We start from the raw sequence: 18,265 nt of genomic DNA, 5'->3' as shown, positions 1-18,265 counted from the left end.
GTAAATAATAGGTGTTATAAAATAGTTTTCTTCTAAATTCTTTTCATCATCCGAGGTAATTTTTCATGAAATTTTAAATAAATAAATAAGAATTATATCAACTTTATTAATAATGTTTTTTAAATAGAAAAAATATACAAACTATTTACATTTTTTTTAAATAGAAAAAATTGATAAACTATAAAAAAAAACGGTTAAAACAAACAAAAAAGATTATTAAAATTTGGAGGGAAAGTAAAAATATTTGGTGAGATTTCTATTTTTTTTTACGATTTTCTTTATATATATAATTTTCATGAGAAGACCGATATTTCTTAAAGACAAAGGGTCAAAATTCGGGATTCCAAGTAAACACTTTCATCTCTCTCTTGAGATTTTTTTCTTCTTCCCACCAAAAATGGCAGAAGGTCCAATAACCGTCCTTGACGGCACACACCTTAGAGACATTGACCTTACTCCCCCCTTCTCCGATTCTGTTCTCACCGGAGCTCATCTCCTCGACCTCGCCGATTCCACAGCCTCCTCCTCTCTCTTCGGGATCCCCTTGCCGGAGACTCTCAAATCATCTGCTCTTAATATCATCGGTCTCCACGACATTGTTGCTTTCCGACGATCCGAGCTCACTTCGCAACGTGCCTCTCAGATTCTCAAGGACTATGTGTCTGCGATTGCCGATATTTTACGAGGTATCTTGTTGTTTATGTATGGTCTTTGAATGCGTAATGTTTGTATATTTCGTTGTCTGAGCTCTTGGCAGCTCCTCAGGAAGTATGATTGACTGTTTTTTTTTTCTTTTTTCCTCTTCGTGAATTTGACATTTTAGATCTTGCGAATAGTGGAGGGGGAATTTTTTTAGTTTGTTGGAATTGAACTGATGGTTTAACTGTTGGTCTTTTGAATGGATTTCAGACAGGTATAGGGCGTTGATTGCCAATGTTATAATCTGATACTTTAGATATATACACCTCAGTACAGATATTATATATCTGTCTGGTTCGACCATTTTAATCTTGTAGAGAGATTGGGGATTGCGTTGATAACTTTGTATTTTGCTTGTGTGGTGAGAATAAAGATAATTCATGAATTGGTATTGTGGATAAGTGCTATAATTTGAGTCTGCACTACTGTCTTGCAATATGCTTGACAGAGCAGGGGTTGGAAGGCTTGGAGTTAGTTGTGAAATCTTATGGGAACCAGAGGTTTGAATAGAGGAGGAAGTGATGGAGTCCTAATGTGCGGATTTGTAGCTGAGAAGTGATAAATTCCTAACGACTTCCTTTGAGACATTTGAATAATATGGCCATTTCAGCCAATGTTAAGCAGTAAGGCCATCTGATAAGTGATATGACAACATCTAGACGCACGGGCAGTGTTATATTCAAATAAAAAAAAAATATATTCGAATAAAAAATATATGGGATTGTATAACTCCGGTTGGTATAACTTTTTTGTAAATTTGAATGTTGGCGGACAGTGAGACTAACTTGTGATGTGACCAATGATTCCTAACCTTTTTTAGAGTATAATTCAAACTTATATTTTAGTAATGTGTCTTCTGCTATGACCGTATTTTCTTTGTAAACAATGTTCTGGCACTTCCCTTTGTCATATGGTGTCTGTTTGTGCACGAAAAGTATGAGTAAGTAGTTGGCACTGGCTCATGAAATTGAGCTTGCTTTCGTGGATCATCTTTTTGTTCCAGATGATCCACTTCTCTATTAAGTTCCTGCTGTTTGTCAGTGTTTATATAGTAATTGATTTGTTGAATATTTTTCTCTGAATTTATTTATAGTTTGGAAGAACATTACTAATGTGTTTTTGTGTTTCCAGATGATCCTCTTTTAGTATCAATTTTGGATGGGAACACTTTGCGCATTTTCTTAGATGATGAAGATGATTTTGCAATGCTAGCCGAGACTCTCTTCACTGATTTAGATACAGAAGATAAAGGAAAGATCAAGAAGAGTGAGATCAAAAATGCTCTTGTCCACATGGGGGTGGAAACGGGCGTACCGCCCCTCTCAGGTTTATTCATATTTTACTTTCCTCTCTCTCATTCTTTTCCTTTTTTTTCTTTTTCAATTATCTAATTCTTGGTAATGTACTTCCCATCCTTACTTGGTGTCAATGGAGAATTGTATTGTATACACTTATACAATGAGTGAGAGTGATAATCTATTTTTAATTATCTAGTTCTTGGTAAGCCCTTACTTGTGAAAAATCATAATTTTCTGCTCAATTATATCCACCGTTTTGTATCTTCAACATATCATGCTACTATTTTACATAAGGCTATTATGCTAGTACAAGTCTCTTAGCAATTGCAGAAAAAAAAATCATATTGCTTCTCATTAATACTAATACTACTATGAATATTCTCCATTTTTAATGTGTAAGAATTTCTAAAATATTTAGTATCATTAAGGAGATGAGATCTAGATCAGATCTCATCAATGGGAATTTTTTTTTAAAAACATTCTTTATGGATTTTCCTAAGCTGGAAATGGCTTTCAAGCAATTCTTTAATGACTTAAGAACTTTAGTTTTGAGCATTTATTCTATTTTTAGCTAATTAGTAAAAGGCAGCCTACTTCAAATTTGAAGTGATTACGTGTTTGCACTTGCAACGAACTTCTCTATGTAACATATTTATGGTGAAACAGAATATCCTTTGCTGAGTGACATTTTGCAAAAACATGAAGTGGAGAGTAGCACTGAATTGGGTCAAGCTCAATATGCAGAAGTGCTTCAGGCTGTCCTTCAAGAATTGGCAGATGCTCTAGCAAAAAAGCCTTATGTTTTCATTCAAAATATCAAGATCACTAATGGAGCTCAGGTTAAAAAGGTAAATCATGTTGCCATTCCTTTTCTTACCTTGGACACACCTTTCAAAAATAATTTTTCCTTGACGTTGGATATGAGAAGTGTAGTAAACGGACCAATCTTTATGGAAAACTACGGAACTGTAGTAGACCCATTTTTACTATGGAACTGCAGTAAAATCTTAATACCATTATTAGCATATCTTCTTCGATTGTTTTTCTTTTTACTGGCCTTATCTGCATCCTACATTGTACTTACTAAAGGGGTTCCATCCATTCAAATTGTGGATTCATTTTAAGGGATGTAATTGATAACTCATATTAGTAACTTTGGTAAATTTAACATTACATACTATCAGTAGCAGATACTGATAAAGGAATTGGAAATATCAAACACCACATAATAAAACGGGTAAGCCCCAACCAGCAGTGTTTCTTTTTCCTCTTAAGTTCTGCACTTTTGTGACCAACTTCTGGATGCAAAGCACCATCCATTGCTCATAATACCATGTAAAAGGAAATTGTTGTTTTATACTAGAGGAAAATTTCCTTTCGTTTGTTCTTAAGATGATAAGGTAGCCACCACTGGGTGCAGTTCACGGGAGTTGAAGTTACTAAATTCTGATTTCATACCAATGTATGTCTAATTGCTCTACAGTTAGCTCCTCCAACCATATTCTCTACATGAACTAGAGCTAATCCAAATTGATCTCAACCAGCCAAGCCGAACTGATCTTGCAAGAGATCTGCTATTGAACAACCCTAATTTTCAAGTGATTCATGATATCACGAAGTGTACCCATTTTAAATTAAGTTTGCACTTCACATATTGTAAACTGAATGTACATATACACAATGAGATCCGGTAGTTTTTTCTTTTTGTTATCTGAAGTCAATAAACTTTTCATCTTGCCTGGCTTGACTTCTAACTTTTATTTAGAAACCGAGCAATGTTGAAAGTATTTTGTCGGAATGTCTTGAATCTAGTATGTGGTGTTTGGAAGGACCAAGTACGAGAGCCTTGCTGAAGTGCACTATATAAACTCTCTAACCCTAGAGTTGTCTTCTCTGACTTGTAAACATAGTCAACACACTGTTAATGATTAACCACATAAATCTATGTCGCTCTTTTCCTTTATGTTTTCTATTTATCTTTGATTCTTGATATATTGTAATTTCTGATATGAGTCGCAGCTTTTAACCGACGAGAAGCAATTCAACGATGTCATAGAGAAGCTCTGGCAGTGGCAAGGAACCCATAAAGAAGAGAATGGGGTAACAACTTTGCAAAAAATCAGGAATTACTTCGAAAAAGAATGGAAGGAACTGGGCTTACCACCACCTACAGAAACCAATGAAGCCATTGTTCTTCTCTATGATGAAATATTTGCTGATATAGCGAAAGAGAAATGTGATTCAATATCTGACAAAAACCAACTTGAAAAACTTGCAAAGGAGATTTTGGAGATATTTGTGGAGCAGCTTGAAGCAAGTCCTGTGTATTATGATATTTGTGGAGCACAAATGAGCAAGGTGGCGACCGTGTAAAATCAGGAGCTCGGATTATCTGTTAAAGAATTGGTTGTTTCTACAGTACAATCATCATTCTCTTATGACCAGGTACGAGCATTTAATGGTAAGGTAATTATAATATTGATATCATAGTCATTTTCATTATACCATTACTGAATTTGAAGGTCCTTGATCATCATGTGGCCGATAGGTTCTATACCATGACATACAAAATCAAAAGTATAAAAAGTACATCATTTAGATGAGATTTGGTATTGCTTCTTCTGTGTACATTTTTTTGTGAGGAATAATTTGTAATGCTACTGACAAAATTCTTGTACTCCTTGGTGAAGTTTTTGTCTGGTGTGATCAAATGGTCATCTAAAATTTGAATTTGGAGAACTTGTACTCAATGGGTTCAGAGTAGATTGTCAACCTAAGTTGGGTAAAACATATATTTTTTGAAAGCTTATATTTTCTCTCCCCTAAACTTTTGCTTTCTATCATTTAAAACATATAAAAAATAATTGTATACTCTTTTTTCGCTGCACTTAGGTAGATAAGGAGTTTTGAACCCAAAACCTTTTTGTTGTGTCAATTTAAACCAACGAATCACATTTAGACTTTCATTTAATTTTGTTTTGAAATAGATAATAAATGTTATTTATCATCTTGTCTACTATTTCTAGACAATTTCTCTCTACTAATTTAGAAATAGAATTCTTTGAAAAGAATACTTTTGATTTTAGACTTTTTAGACTCAATCCTATTGTTTGAGTTGTCAACTTTTTTACCTTATAATCTTTGTCGAAAAAACCCAACTCCACCATGAAACATTTATTTTGATTGGTTCGGGTTAGTTGTGTTATTTATTCAACTGTTTGTTCTAATATGAAGTAAGGTGTTAATACATAAAAATTTAATTTAATTATTTTTATATATTGAATTAAAATTAACAACGTGAATAAATAAATAAGTATACGAGTAATTTTCAAATAGAACAAATTTTATAAAAATATTAACAATCTATAACAAATTTTATCATGCTATAGATAGAATCCAAAATTTTGTTAAAGTTTGTAAATATTTTAATTTATTTTGCTATGATTAAAAGTGCTCCTAAATGTATATAGTTGTATCATAAGCAAAAGTATTTATATTTTAAAGTTAATAGTAAGTATGGATTGGTTTGGACTTGTGAACCAACTCAACTCATAGAATTTTCTCTATTTGAACTCAATCCAATTCAAATGAGTTGATAATCTAACCCAAACACTTGAGTTGATTGATATTTTTGAGTCACAACTTTGAACCATCCTAATAACGGATATTGGTGACATTTTTATGTAAACCCAATTTGCTAGAGAAATTAATAAATACTTTTGACGAGAGTTAAGTAAAAGATTTGGTTGATCTCGATTCATTCTGATAAAATTGTGCAAGAAAGTTTAAAATTATCAAAATTTTAAGTTTATATATTTATTAAAATTGTGTCCAAACATTAGATCAAATCTTAACTTAACTTTTAATTATAATTATTATCATTACTCTTACTACTTTTATTTCCCATCTTTGATTTGAATTTTAAGGTCAATTAAATTTGGTTTCAACCTCCACTCCCAAATTTCCAATTTAAAACCATTTCAAAATTTCAATCCTCTATAGAAACGCAAAGCTTTCATTATTTTTTAGAGAAATTTATGTATTGTTAGGATCGATTTATTGAGTATTAAAATTTGTAAATCTGTCCATTTCTCTATCCTTCTCTTATTTAATTTTTCAATTTTGTTATTATACTTTATTGCCCTGAAATTAATTACAAATTTTTCGTTCTTGAATTTAATTGTTTATATTAGTTCATTTAAATTGATTTAACACACTTTACCAATCTTACTATGAAAAATAAATCTCTTATGAAGTTAAACCAAACACACACACATCTATTTGGATGTATCTGGCAAAATGGCTCAAGCATGGTAGATTCTTCTCACTTTTTTTAAAACGTTTTTTTTCTTTTCTATATGATAGTAATTTCGTACATCTAATAATGCATGAAATATTACATGTTAAAAACATGGTACCGAGTATGAGATATGAAAGGTGGTACCCATCATTTTGTAAGAACCCATAAAGCAGAAAGCTGCATGCAGATGGGGAAAATGTGGAGTCATTGACACCAAGTAAAACCATCACATTTTACTTTCATTGCTACAACTAATAATTCAACCTTATCATTTCTATAATTCCCTTTAAATTTAAGTCCACAAATATTCAACCACTCATTCAAATCTCTTATGAAACTATATCAATTAAAAGACAAAACAAAAACAAAAACAAGGAAGAAATTTAGAACTTGTTTCGTTGTATAGGTACGGTTTCATTGAATGAGAAAATGTTTTTAAGTTATTACTAAGTTTATGAGAATTACTCATTTACAAATTTCTTTGTTTTTCAAATGCCCTGACGTGGAGGTTTTGCTATTTTAACATTCGTAGTTTACGTGTTTAATTATTTAGGGTTATTTATGATTATGAACTAGAGTTTACAAAGAACACAATATATAAACTCTAATCTCAAAGACATTCATTTACGCATTATTTGGTAACATTCTCTTTTAATGTAGCTAACATATTGTTCGTGAATTATGTAAATTCGTGTGTAGATTCATTTTTTTTTTTAATGTTTTTTGCATTTTTTGTTTGGCCATTTTGTAATATTTGATTTTATTTACTCTTTTTAAAATGTTTTGAGAAATCAAGTTTTGAAATTTGGATAAGAATCTAAATTGTTTCTCTTTTTTATCTTTTTCTTTTTCTTTTTAAAGAAAAATTGAACTTTCTTTCCAAGAATTTTTTTAGTCAATCTTCACCATGAACTTAAACCTCATCCTCTAAACTTTAATAAAGGAGGTAGTAAAAATCTTCAAAATCACAACCTCAATGAAATCAAACTTTTTACTAAATTAAATTTGATTGATACACCAATTCAATCAACCAATGAAAAATTCTATAAAACTACACAAATTTCTACCCAAAAAGAAACAATTCTAACACCACTTTTTCTAAAAAATCCTATCAGTTTTGTGTGTGTGAGTGACATATAAAAGAATTGATTGATCACATATCTAGAACACCTTTTTATTCATTATTCTTCAAATAAATCCTACCCAAAAAACGTGCAACACTTACTCAAGTTGGAATAAAAAAATCTTAAAAAGATTCATAGATAAATATTATAACACTCTTGGTACAATTCAATAAAATTAAAATTTTGAATAAAGAGATACGGTGGACCTCATAATATCAACTTGATTCATTTGACAGATTGTCTTTCTTAATTTTAGTCTCTCTTGTAGATTTGACATTCCTACCTACGACACCAAATAATTTATGATCACTATCAACAACGAAAGGGACATGAAAATATGAGTAGCAATATCTCATCATTGATGCATATTTTAGAGACAAGCAAACAAAACATTGTAACAAAAAAGACAACTAGATTACGGCAACAAAGAAGAATATGAAATAGTAAACGCGATAACAAATAAACAATACGGTAACTAAAAAAAATTTGAAATAATAATACACGGTAGACAAGGAGTTCAAAACATGTGAACTATTATAGTCCACTTGGTGAAAGAGAGAACTATAATATTTCCTACTTAAAGGATCATTAGGATGGGGGAGGAAAGGGCAGTGATAAAATTGAATAGAATAGAAAGGCATATTTAGGGCATCCAGTAAGCATCATAATACTACAGAAAGGAGGTGGGGAGGGGTAAATAACAACTTTTGATAACATTTACTATATAGCTCGGGTCGTCCGATGCAGGCCGAATAGATTATCTGGAACTAACTAACTAATTACTCTTTACCATCAGCGGCACGGAGTGACCCGAGTTGAACCGGAGCTTGGGTACCAACAACCTTTGATGATCCATAAACTGTCAGGTCAATGCCTTTAGACTTCTCTTTTTCAATCTGCTCCTTGATCCACATGTAGGTAATTCTCAATCCATCCTACATACAAAATTGAACCAAATGATGAACAAGGAAAGCTTAGGTGATTTAAGTTTGGAAGAACTTCTTGATCGTCAAGGTGAAAACAAAAGGCTAATTTGTCTAAATTTACCTTCAACTTCATCGTGGGAGCCCACCCAAGTTTCTCTTTAATGAGTGTGTTGTCTGAGTTACGACCACGGACACCCTCGGGACCAGGGATGTGATGAATTGGAAGTTTTTTGTCGTCGAAGCTAAGCACGATTTCTGCCATTTCATTCATGCTAACCATCTCATCGCTTCCAATATTCACTGGCTCACGGAAGTCTGACTTAGTCAATCTGCAAACAGAAGATTAGTTTGACAAATTTAGTCTCATCCAGAGGTGAGTCGATGTTTAGTTGTTTGTATAAATTGAAAAGGTGGGAAAAGATATGGCAGCCAGGGTATATAAACATCCGACAGCATTTCATAACATGATCTCAAAAGAAGACTACTCAGAAGAGAGGCGGAAAGCAAATTCGTTACTTTGCTCAACAAAAATGTCAATCAATAAGCCATGCATCCGAGTTCACAACAAACCAGATCAAGAATACAGATTACATTCAAGATCTACACTGATCATTTTCCCTTAGCAAGAGTTGAAATAAAACCAATAAGCTAAAAAGTTGTTATACTAAGACTATGGTTTGTTTTCTGGTTGTTTTTTATACTCATAACAGATGTTGCTCCTGCGTTGGGACACTCTTGAGGTTGAGGTACACATGACCCACTCCTCAGCCAGCTTGGCCCAAAATGTCTCAAATACTTTTCACCTTGGGACTCTATTGAAGTGTGTGCTTAAGATTATATCAAATCCAAACAATTTTAAACACGGATTTTACAGCATTTGAGCTCTCTTACCTCAGGACACCTTCTACACATTCATCAATGAAAGTGAAAGATCTTGTCTGAAGACCATCTCCCCACATCTCAAACTTGTCTACAGAAGTGAGGGCCTTTCTGCAAAATGCAGCAGGAGCCTTTTCCCTTCCACCTATATGAATAAATCCATCACACTAGATCTTACACAAGAATTGTCTAGAGGTAATTTCAAATTAAACATAACCATTTCTTGCATTAGGGTCTACCTTTCCATGTTCCAAATGGGCCATAAATGTTATGGAACCTCCCAATTCGGCACTCAATACCAAAATCCTTAGTATAATGTTTGCACAACTCCTCTGTAGCAAGCTTCTCCAGACCGTAGGCATCTTGAGGCTACAAAACAAACGTAACACAGTTTTAATAAGCATATTCCTAACAGTATTTTTGCCCAAATCACTAACACAAGCAAATATGAACCTCAGCAGGCCAGGCATCTGACTCCTTCAAGCTCACGTTAGTTTCCAATTGCTTAAATTCAGGATAGATGCAAGCACTAGAAGCATAGAAAAACCTGCACCCATATGATAGAACATCAGAATGATTTGTTGCGTACTTTCTTCCTCAATTAGTAGGGCCAAAGCCAACAACAAAGGAGGAGACAATCCAAGATTAAAAAGATTATACACATCAAACATTTAGTATGCAAAATATTCCCACTATAAAATTTCTAGCTCAATCCTGACCCACCCCACCTCCCTCCCAACCACAAGCCATAACCCTAAATGATTAAAAAAAAAAAAACATTAACCAACCCTCTACCATTAAAGATTTAAAGCATGCCCAAAAAACCATGAATTGAGAAAATTTATCCTTGAAAACAAACCTCTTAACCCCATTGATTCTTGCAGCTTCAAGCATATTGAAGCTGATCATGGTGTTGTTATACATAATAACTGAGTGGTTGGACTGGATGAAGCCCATACCACCCATATCAGCAGCCAGATTGAAGACATGGTCAACATTCTCAGTCACCTTCATACAATTATCCATCACTCTGAGATCAACAAGATGAAATTCATGGCAAAACATATCCTCTGTCATGTGTTCATTCTTCTTCCAGTCAGAAGCAATGATGTAGTGCCCTTCGCTCTTCAAACGCCTGGCAATGTGAGAAGCAATAAACCCACCAGCTCCAGTGATGGAGATTCTCAGTTTCTCCGATGGCCAATAAGCCTCTCTTTCAAGCTCCTGATAAGTGTACGACCCATAAGTGGTTTCCCCTGCGCTCCCCATTCTGCACCGACATGAAGAATCATCAAAAGGGAAGGTTAATTTCACGACTCATGGACAGAGAAACAAACAAGAGTTCATACAAAATTCAAACAAATCAAACCAACAAACACAACATACCCAATAAAGACAACAAGAAATCAAGAACAACCCAGTAATTCAAACCCTAAATCTGAAGGGAAAACACCAAAAAAATCCCAAAAAACGAAAAGAAGAAAATCTAGAAATGAAGAAAAGAAGGTAGAGGAAACCCACAAAATGGAATTGGGAATTTGGGTGTTTTTATCAGCAAAAAAGGGCAGAAATCGACGGTTGAACTAGGTACAACAAGGGAAGAAGATGAAATGTGTAGAGATAAATGGTGATAAGAGGAAAAGGGTCGAATCGAATGGCGTGGTGCAGAGGATGCAGGCTCTGGGTCGCTATTAATAGAGTAGAAGGTCGAAGTGAAGGAGAAAAGAAGGCCATTCGTTTTAGTTTTTCTCTCTTACCTTCCCAATGGCAATGGTCCCATCGCTCTAGCTCGATAACGGCACTTCCCATTCTAAAACGGCCGTTCTCTTGGACTCAGACAAAAAGTTCCTTACTTTCTTACCATTTTTGAAGAAATTTTGCTTTGGAGTTTAGGGTAAGTGAATCGTAAAACAGCTTCATTTGAGTTAACCTCCCTTGGTTAAGACTTCCATACATCAATCATATTACATTTTTATGGAAGAGTTCTCAAAAACATGAAACTAAGGTAAAACATGAAACTAAGGTAAAAAAAGACTTGGAAAAAAATAAAAAGTTACTACTTTCCTTTTCCATGATTAACTTCAAAATTAAACATGTTTAACAATACTATTTTGAGTGACTGCTAGTGAGTTTTCGACAGATAATAAGAGAAAAAAGCATTATGAATAGACAAATCTACTCGATCTCTTTTTACCCTTCCTCGTTCTCCCTCCATCTTAAATGAATAACTAATAAAAGAATCTTTCTATCCAACTCTACTTATATTAAAACTATATTTTTTTTTTAGCATTTTTAACAATTGTGTGTTTCATTTCATGAATAATAGTTTTCTAATAAAAAAAATGTCTAAAAGAATTTCCACAAACATTTTATGACTATAAAATGTTTATCCAAATGAAATGACATTGAGAATTTTAAGACCCAAATAATTACTAGAGTTTCAAGGGGACCTACAATGTGTTTACATTTTGCACTTAATATTTCACTAATGCTTGTTTTTAGTTAATTGTTTGATTTAAAATAATTAATTTACTTATGATTAAAATATTTCACTAATGCTTGTTTTTAGTTAATTGTTTGACTTAAAATAATTAATTTACTTATGATTAAATTTTGAAAAGTTTATTCATTAGTTTGTTGGATGTAATCTTATACATGATTAGGGTTTAATTAAATTTTTAACAAATAAATCTAAATTAAATTAATTAGATAATTTTTAAAATAAAAATAAATTCTAAAATATGTTAAATAACATTATTGATAAAAAAAAATATGAACGAAAGTATGTAATTAAAATTAAATGAAAAATAATTATAAAAAAGGTTAGAGAAAAAGACACTTCAATTTTAGAGTGGTCGGTTAAACTCAACATTAATCCACTTTTACAAGCACCTCTTGAAATTTTAATTGATTATAGTCAAATCGCTACTTGCTCCTTTTTTGGGTTCAAGAGCAAACCCGATTCTTTTCACGAGTATCGTTACAATATGTTGAAGTGTTAAATCACACAAAAGAAAACTCTCCAAGATAGTGAGTATACAATTTGAAGCTCTCAATCATTAATCATCACAATACAATAAGAATTCTCTCAATCACAAGATGGAAAAAAATAAAAATTGGAAGCTTTAAAGAGATTAACAATGTTGTCTTTTGCACTTTTTGAGAAGTGAAAAGTTTACTCATTCATTACTTCAAGTGACTTTCTTTACTTGGTTCAAATTGAATACTTGGTCACCACGTTACCATCTCAAGTATTTTTTTTCGTTAGGCTTCTTTTAGCAATATTTTATTCGTTTGAATTTTGATTTTGGTGATTCAAGATGCGTCAAAACCATTGTTTCAAGCTCTACCTTATGGACCATTCAAAATAATAAAATTGTCAATAAAAAATTAGATTTGTTATCATCAAAATATTAATTAATTAATTAATTTGAAATTAAAGACAAAAAAGTCAACGTAATTAATAATATATAAGTTAAAATTTATCAATTCAGTTAGTTAATATGATATTTAAAAAAATGTCTACCAATGGAAGAACTAATAAATGAATGGTTTTGAATGTAATCTTAGCAAGGAACCAAATTTGATTACTTCAAATATTTATTTTCTTTTATAAATTTACTTGGTCTTTTTTAACAAAAATACAATTTTTGTTAGTAATGATAAAAAAAAAAAAACATAACACTTTTTAGAATAAAACATTTATGAAACTATCTTATAAATACATAGAAGAATACCAAAAAAAAAAAAAGAAAAAAACTAAAAAGGTAAATCTTAATCTGAATGAAAAAATCAATCATCCAAAAATTATTTAAATAAATGCAATTTATTTTATTAGTTATTTATTTAAGATGAAAAGATTAAAAAAAATGTTAAATGAGTGTTAAAAAATATGTTCAAAACGATAAAAAAAAGATAAAAACATTTTTAGTGAGTTGAGAAGTTGTCTCCCACAAAAAGTTTGAAACCAATAGAAACAAAAAAATTGTCCTATTTTTTTAAAATAATTTTCAATCTACTAGTTTTTTATAAATATTTTTAAAAATTATTAAGAACAAATTTTATTCTATTAAATTTTGAAGACAAACAAGAATAACATTGTGAGATCGTAGGAGATACAGGAGAATGTAGGAGCCATCGGTTCTCAAATTCTAATTTGAATTTTGGACTATTTGGTATTATAAAAATGTTAGTTACATGTAAATGTAATTGTTATGTAAAGTTTTGGATTGTACGTTTATTTTAATAATTCTAGTGTGGTGGAAATATCTTTTTAAATTAATTACAAACATAGGAGTTTATTACAAGAAGGAACCGCATAATTACGTTATCATAAGGTTATAATTGAAGGAAGCTCTAATACGTTCCATGGAGCATTATAATATATCTTTAATTTCTTTTTAAGTAAAAACCTAACACTATAATTTAATGTTGTTATTGAAATTTGACCAATGAAATTTAATTTATATATCATTATATTGTCTTTGGTTCCTTTTTACTTAACCTTTGACTTTTTTTCCAATTATATTTTAAATAAATTGAAAGTTAACAAAATTATATTCTCAACTTTTTGGTTTCAATTTGAATTCTTTGTTGATATGAGTAAAATTTTAACTTTAATTAGAAAGAAAAAAAAAAACCAACTTTTCTTAGGTTGAAATTAAAAAAAAAAAATGTTATATTCTTTAAATGGTAAATAAAGCTTATTAGGTAATAGCAACCAAAAGAATTTAAGATGTTAATTAGTTGTAGGGGTCTAAGAAATTAGATTTCTCACGTGGATGCATTTAGTGGAAAAATTAATATGAACCTAACTTTAATATTTAAAGTATATACATTCTTTTAAATTGAGTAAACTACACATTATGTACAACTTCATGTGTTGGTTCATATAATATCTATTTTGTTTCTCATTAATCGTAGACTTTAATAATAAGAAGACGTTGAAAATTTTGAAATGTTTATAATTTTTTCACGTGTATCGAATCTAGCTACAACATGTATTTATTAAATAAACATTTTAGTCAAGGAAAGAAAAACTAATATTTTCATTTTCTTTCTAAAATTTAACGAAGACTTTAATTTAAAGTCACCGTGTTTTATAATATAAATTATTGTTGTTAAGAATAAATTAAGACTGTTTTTAAATATAGCAAAATAATGCTTTTCTTTCTAATATATTATGACCGACGGTAAAATTTTGCTATATTTAAAAATATATTTTTAACAGTTTTGTTATATAAATAATTTTTTATACCCTTATATACATGAAAAAAATGTGAAGATTTTATAATAAAATATTGAAACTGTTTATAAAATATAGTCAAATTTATCGATCTTTCTAATCCATTTAAATTTTCTTTTTGCTATTTCTTAAATAGTTTATTTTTTAGTTAGATCATTTGAATGGTCACCCTATTGTATATTTGGCAAAAGTTTCAAGAAGTTTTTGGTGAATGGTTATCTAAACAAAATTAAAAGATTAAAAATATTAAGAATCATGCAAATAAAATATTGGGAAGAATAAAATATTTAATTAGGTCAATATTGATCTAATAAAAATAATATATGAAGATTTAATGACTCACCCTATTTTGTAATAATATGAGTATATTTTATTTAAATTGAGAGTAGAAATCTAGAAGAGATCTCCAACTCTCGAAGATTTGTTATAATATACAAAACCTCATTTTTACTTTTTATTGTTGACTTGACATTATTATTGGCCTTTTTCATTCCACTTTCACAAGTGGACAAAATGGTTTGTTCAAAAACCTTTTGTTTAGCTTTTTTTTTTATTATTATCTACTTGTTTTTCGATACAAATTAAGATAAAAGATTTAAACTTAAGACTTCTTGTTGTCAGGTATATAGATGTACATAGACTTTTTGTCGAGTTGATCCTACCCAACCTGAATTATATGTGAAAAAATAATATTGTATTTTAAATAAATATAACTATCTTGAAATTAGACAGAAAAAATCACGACAACCCAACTGAAGGTTAAATCATGGGTGACCAACAATTCCACCATGAATTTTTCAGATGGTTCAAAAAACCTTAACTCAACCCAACTTGTGTACACCTCTAACTCTAATTAAAGGTTGACGATTCTTTCTAGAGAATAGCAATGACTAAATATAAGTTTAAATACTAAATAATGTCTTAAGTGAAGGGCGGTCTCCCCATTCTAATATGTTAACTTAAATTTTGTTCAATCTATTTTAGCAAGCCTTTGACTAACTTAGCTTCAAATCCAATAGTGTTTCATGAAAATAGTGATAAATTAACTGCAACTTCCCAAGAACTAAAATGATAAGTGTTTTATGTAAAATTTTGGCTTTGTAAGAAAAATATTTCCATGTTGTGGTTGGCCTTGAAATGGGCCATCTTAACCTTTGTATGGAGTAGGAGTTTAGCAACCTTAGCTATCATTTAGAAAGTTGAAACTATATGAGAAGTCTTATTTGTCAAATGTTCGAGAACATGCAATACTTGCATACAATCTTACGTTTCTACGTGACAACTTGTAGTTAAACATTCAAATCAGTTACACAAAGACGGTGTAACTCTAAACTGCATGTAAGTATTTTCGATAATGTCGCTCATTCGTAGACAAGTCTCATTTTTTACATTTAGCCCAACTTTTGTGGAGGCCTCTTGGGCTTCTACCTATCTTAACTTTTTGTCCCTCTACTATTCATGAGGATGTTTGTAGCTCCCTTTGAGTTCTTTTAATGATTTTGTATGTATGTGTGTATTTTTAATTTTAAAATAGTGGATATGAAAATGGGAACACACCTTTTAAAGGAAAAAAAAAAAAGATGAAAATATAAATTGAATGAAAAGCCAAAAAAGAATAATAGGCATTGGGCCCACATTGGGCCACATAGGGTGGGCCAGTTTCTATATGGGCCTCAAAGTTGTGTTTATCCAAAATTTGAGTCACCGTACGTATCATTGGAAAGCCATTCATTGGAACCCACTTGGCCTCTCTCTCTATCTTCAATTCGAAAAGTGTTTTGTGAAATTTTCATATACACCACAAATTCATATTATCCTTTTTTTTTCTTTCTTTCTTTCTTTTCCTTATGATTTTTTTTGTTATTCCTAAAATAAATCATTCAAATATTAATAATATCTTCCTTCTTTTATTTTAAAAAACATTTCCAATCTACTATGCTTTACAAATATATGATTACTTATTTGACTATGACCAAAAAAATAAATTGAATACTAGTTGTTTGATAATCAATATGGCCTCTCAAGATGGAGTTGAAGAACTCTTATATGATATTCGATAGTATATTGTTTCATCTCAAACTTAGTTGACAATAAATTGAGTAGTTTATTTATCTTATAACAAGGATGAGTCTTTTTGGTTTTTTCAATATGTGATTTTTGACAACACAATACTAATATATCATGCGAAGATAACTCAATCGTAAAAATATTCCATAATTAATACTTATTCTCAAAAATTTGAAAAGAGAGAGAGAGAATGGATCATTCTCCCTTCCATGCAAAAAGCAAGTTGATAGTGATAAAAAGCCTTTTAGAAAGATCTCCATATTTGCTTTCCTTTTTATTGCACAAGTGGGAGGGTGGGTGGGGAGACCAAAACCTATTTTAGGGACATTAAAAGATTCTTTGTTTTTACTATATATATATATATAATGTTTAGTATATTTATTATTTAGTCCTTCGATTTATATTAATTCAACATTTTACCTTCGAGATATTAATTTTTTTCAATGAAACTCAATAAAAGACAAATTTAAACTTATTATTCAATTTTGTTTCAACGTTGAATTGAAATTTGTCCAATAATCAATGATACATTGCTGATAAACGCTTATAGTTCAGGAGTGATATACCTATATTTACAATATGATGTATCAGTGATAAACTTTTGTCATTAATAAACTTTGATTGATTTGTTATACTTATGGGTTTTTTAACATGTTTTGAATCTAATTGCTATATTTACAATATTTTATAAAAAGGTTCATGTATTTTGACCATGGTTTTACATGGACGTGAAAGTTGTGGTTATCCATTTGAGGGTGCCGTACCGTATCATTGGAAAGCCAACCATTGGATCCCACTTGCCCTTTTCTTTCCCTTCATTTCAAAAAGCGTTTGAAAATTTTGATATGCACCACAAAATCATATTATCCCCTTTGTCTTTTTGGCTATGCCTTTTTGGTCTTTTTCACTTCTTTGTTTTTCTTTTCCTTTCCAAAATATAGGTGGAAAAATCTAGTTTTATTATGTCCACCTTGCATTTACATTATCCAAGATGGCTTTTTGTTCTAAAAAAAAAAACTAGCATGGTTTGGGTTTTCTTTATCTCCTATCATTCCTTTAGTTAGGTTATTTGTTTATGTTTTTTTAATATTAAATTGGATTTGGACATATACTAACGAAACTTTGGATTTGAATCTATCATTCCATATATAAGATTAAAGAAGTATAGTATCAATGAGTTTATATGACGTGAATAAATTATGAATTTTCCCGTTCAAGAGATGGTATTAGATATGATTATAAACGAAGGGTATTCCGTGAAGATTTTGTTATCCAATCATTGTTTATATGTCAATCAAGGTGTTAAGTGTCGTGTTGTTTATGTTAAAGATAGAAAAATGACTTCTTCACTTTTGTCCCCACCTCATTTGATTTCCCACTCTCATGAGGAACTTGTAAAGATTGAATTCTACACCCAACATCAATTGAATGGTTTTTATAAGAAAATTTCAATTAAGCCGTTAATTTTTCAAGAAAAATCTCTAAGTTCAATGATTAAATATCTATAACTTAAAAAAAGTGCTAAATTTGTTTTACACAAGTGAATAGTGATAGAGTCAAAAAACATAAATCTTATTACCTTTGGATCATATAAAATTTTTATCTCATTTTTTTTTATCAAATTAGGAAATTGTGTTTATATTGATTATCCAAGGATTCTTATTTTCTTACCGTGAATGAAAAACGCAGTAAGAAAAAACTATAAATGTAGAAGAAAAATCTTATTT

At 30.6% G+C, this 18,265-nt stretch overlaps 2 protein-coding genes across 3 annotated transcripts; one reads left to right on the top strand and one right to left on the bottom strand.

The window, feature by feature from the left end:
• The first annotated feature begins 319 nt into the window (after positions 1–319).
• Positions 320–4,806, top strand: LOC101222315. Its single transcript, XM_004139183.3, has 4 exons — positions 320–686; positions 1,831–2,025; positions 2,664–2,845; positions 4,017–4,806. Exons 1-4 carry the CDS (start codon positions 398–400, stop codon positions 4,368–4,370), a joined length of 1,020 nt encoding a protein of 339 aa, XP_004139231.1. The 5' UTR covers positions 320–397; the 3' UTR covers positions 4,371–4,806.
• A 3,075-nt stretch (positions 4,807–7,881) lies between these two features.
• LOC101222554 (GDP-mannose 3,5-epimerase 1) lies at positions 7,882–10,963 on the bottom strand. Of its 2 annotated transcripts, none has more exons than XM_004139184.3 (7): positions 10,613–10,963; positions 10,086–10,496; positions 9,680–9,773; positions 9,466–9,595; positions 9,239–9,371; positions 8,469–8,676; positions 7,882–8,356 (listed from the first exon to the last, which is right to left on the bottom strand). In XM_004139184.3, exons 2-7 carry the CDS (start codon positions 10,493–10,495, stop codon positions 8,201–8,203), a joined length of 1,131 nt encoding a protein of 376 aa, XP_004139232.1. In that variant the 5' UTR covers position 10,496; positions 10,613–10,963; the 3' UTR covers positions 7,882–8,200. The 2 variants fall into 2 exon arrangements, with proteins under 2 accessions (XP_004139232.1, XP_011648758.1); XM_011650456.2 differs by having other exon boundaries at positions 7,894–8,356; positions 10,748–10,959.
• Between the last annotated feature and the right edge of the window lie 7,302 nt (positions 10,964–18,265).

This window comes from Cucumis sativus, chromosome 2, assembly GCF_000004075.3.
Source record: "Cucumis sativus cultivar 9930 chromosome 2, Cucumber_9930_V3, whole genome shotgun sequence".
NCBI classification, from domain to species: domain Eukaryota; kingdom Viridiplantae; phylum Streptophyta; class Magnoliopsida; order Cucurbitales; family Cucurbitaceae; genus Cucumis; species Cucumis sativus.
The sequence above is the reverse complement of the archived record's forward strand: the minus strand, read 5'-3'. Positions and strand labels throughout refer to the sequence as shown.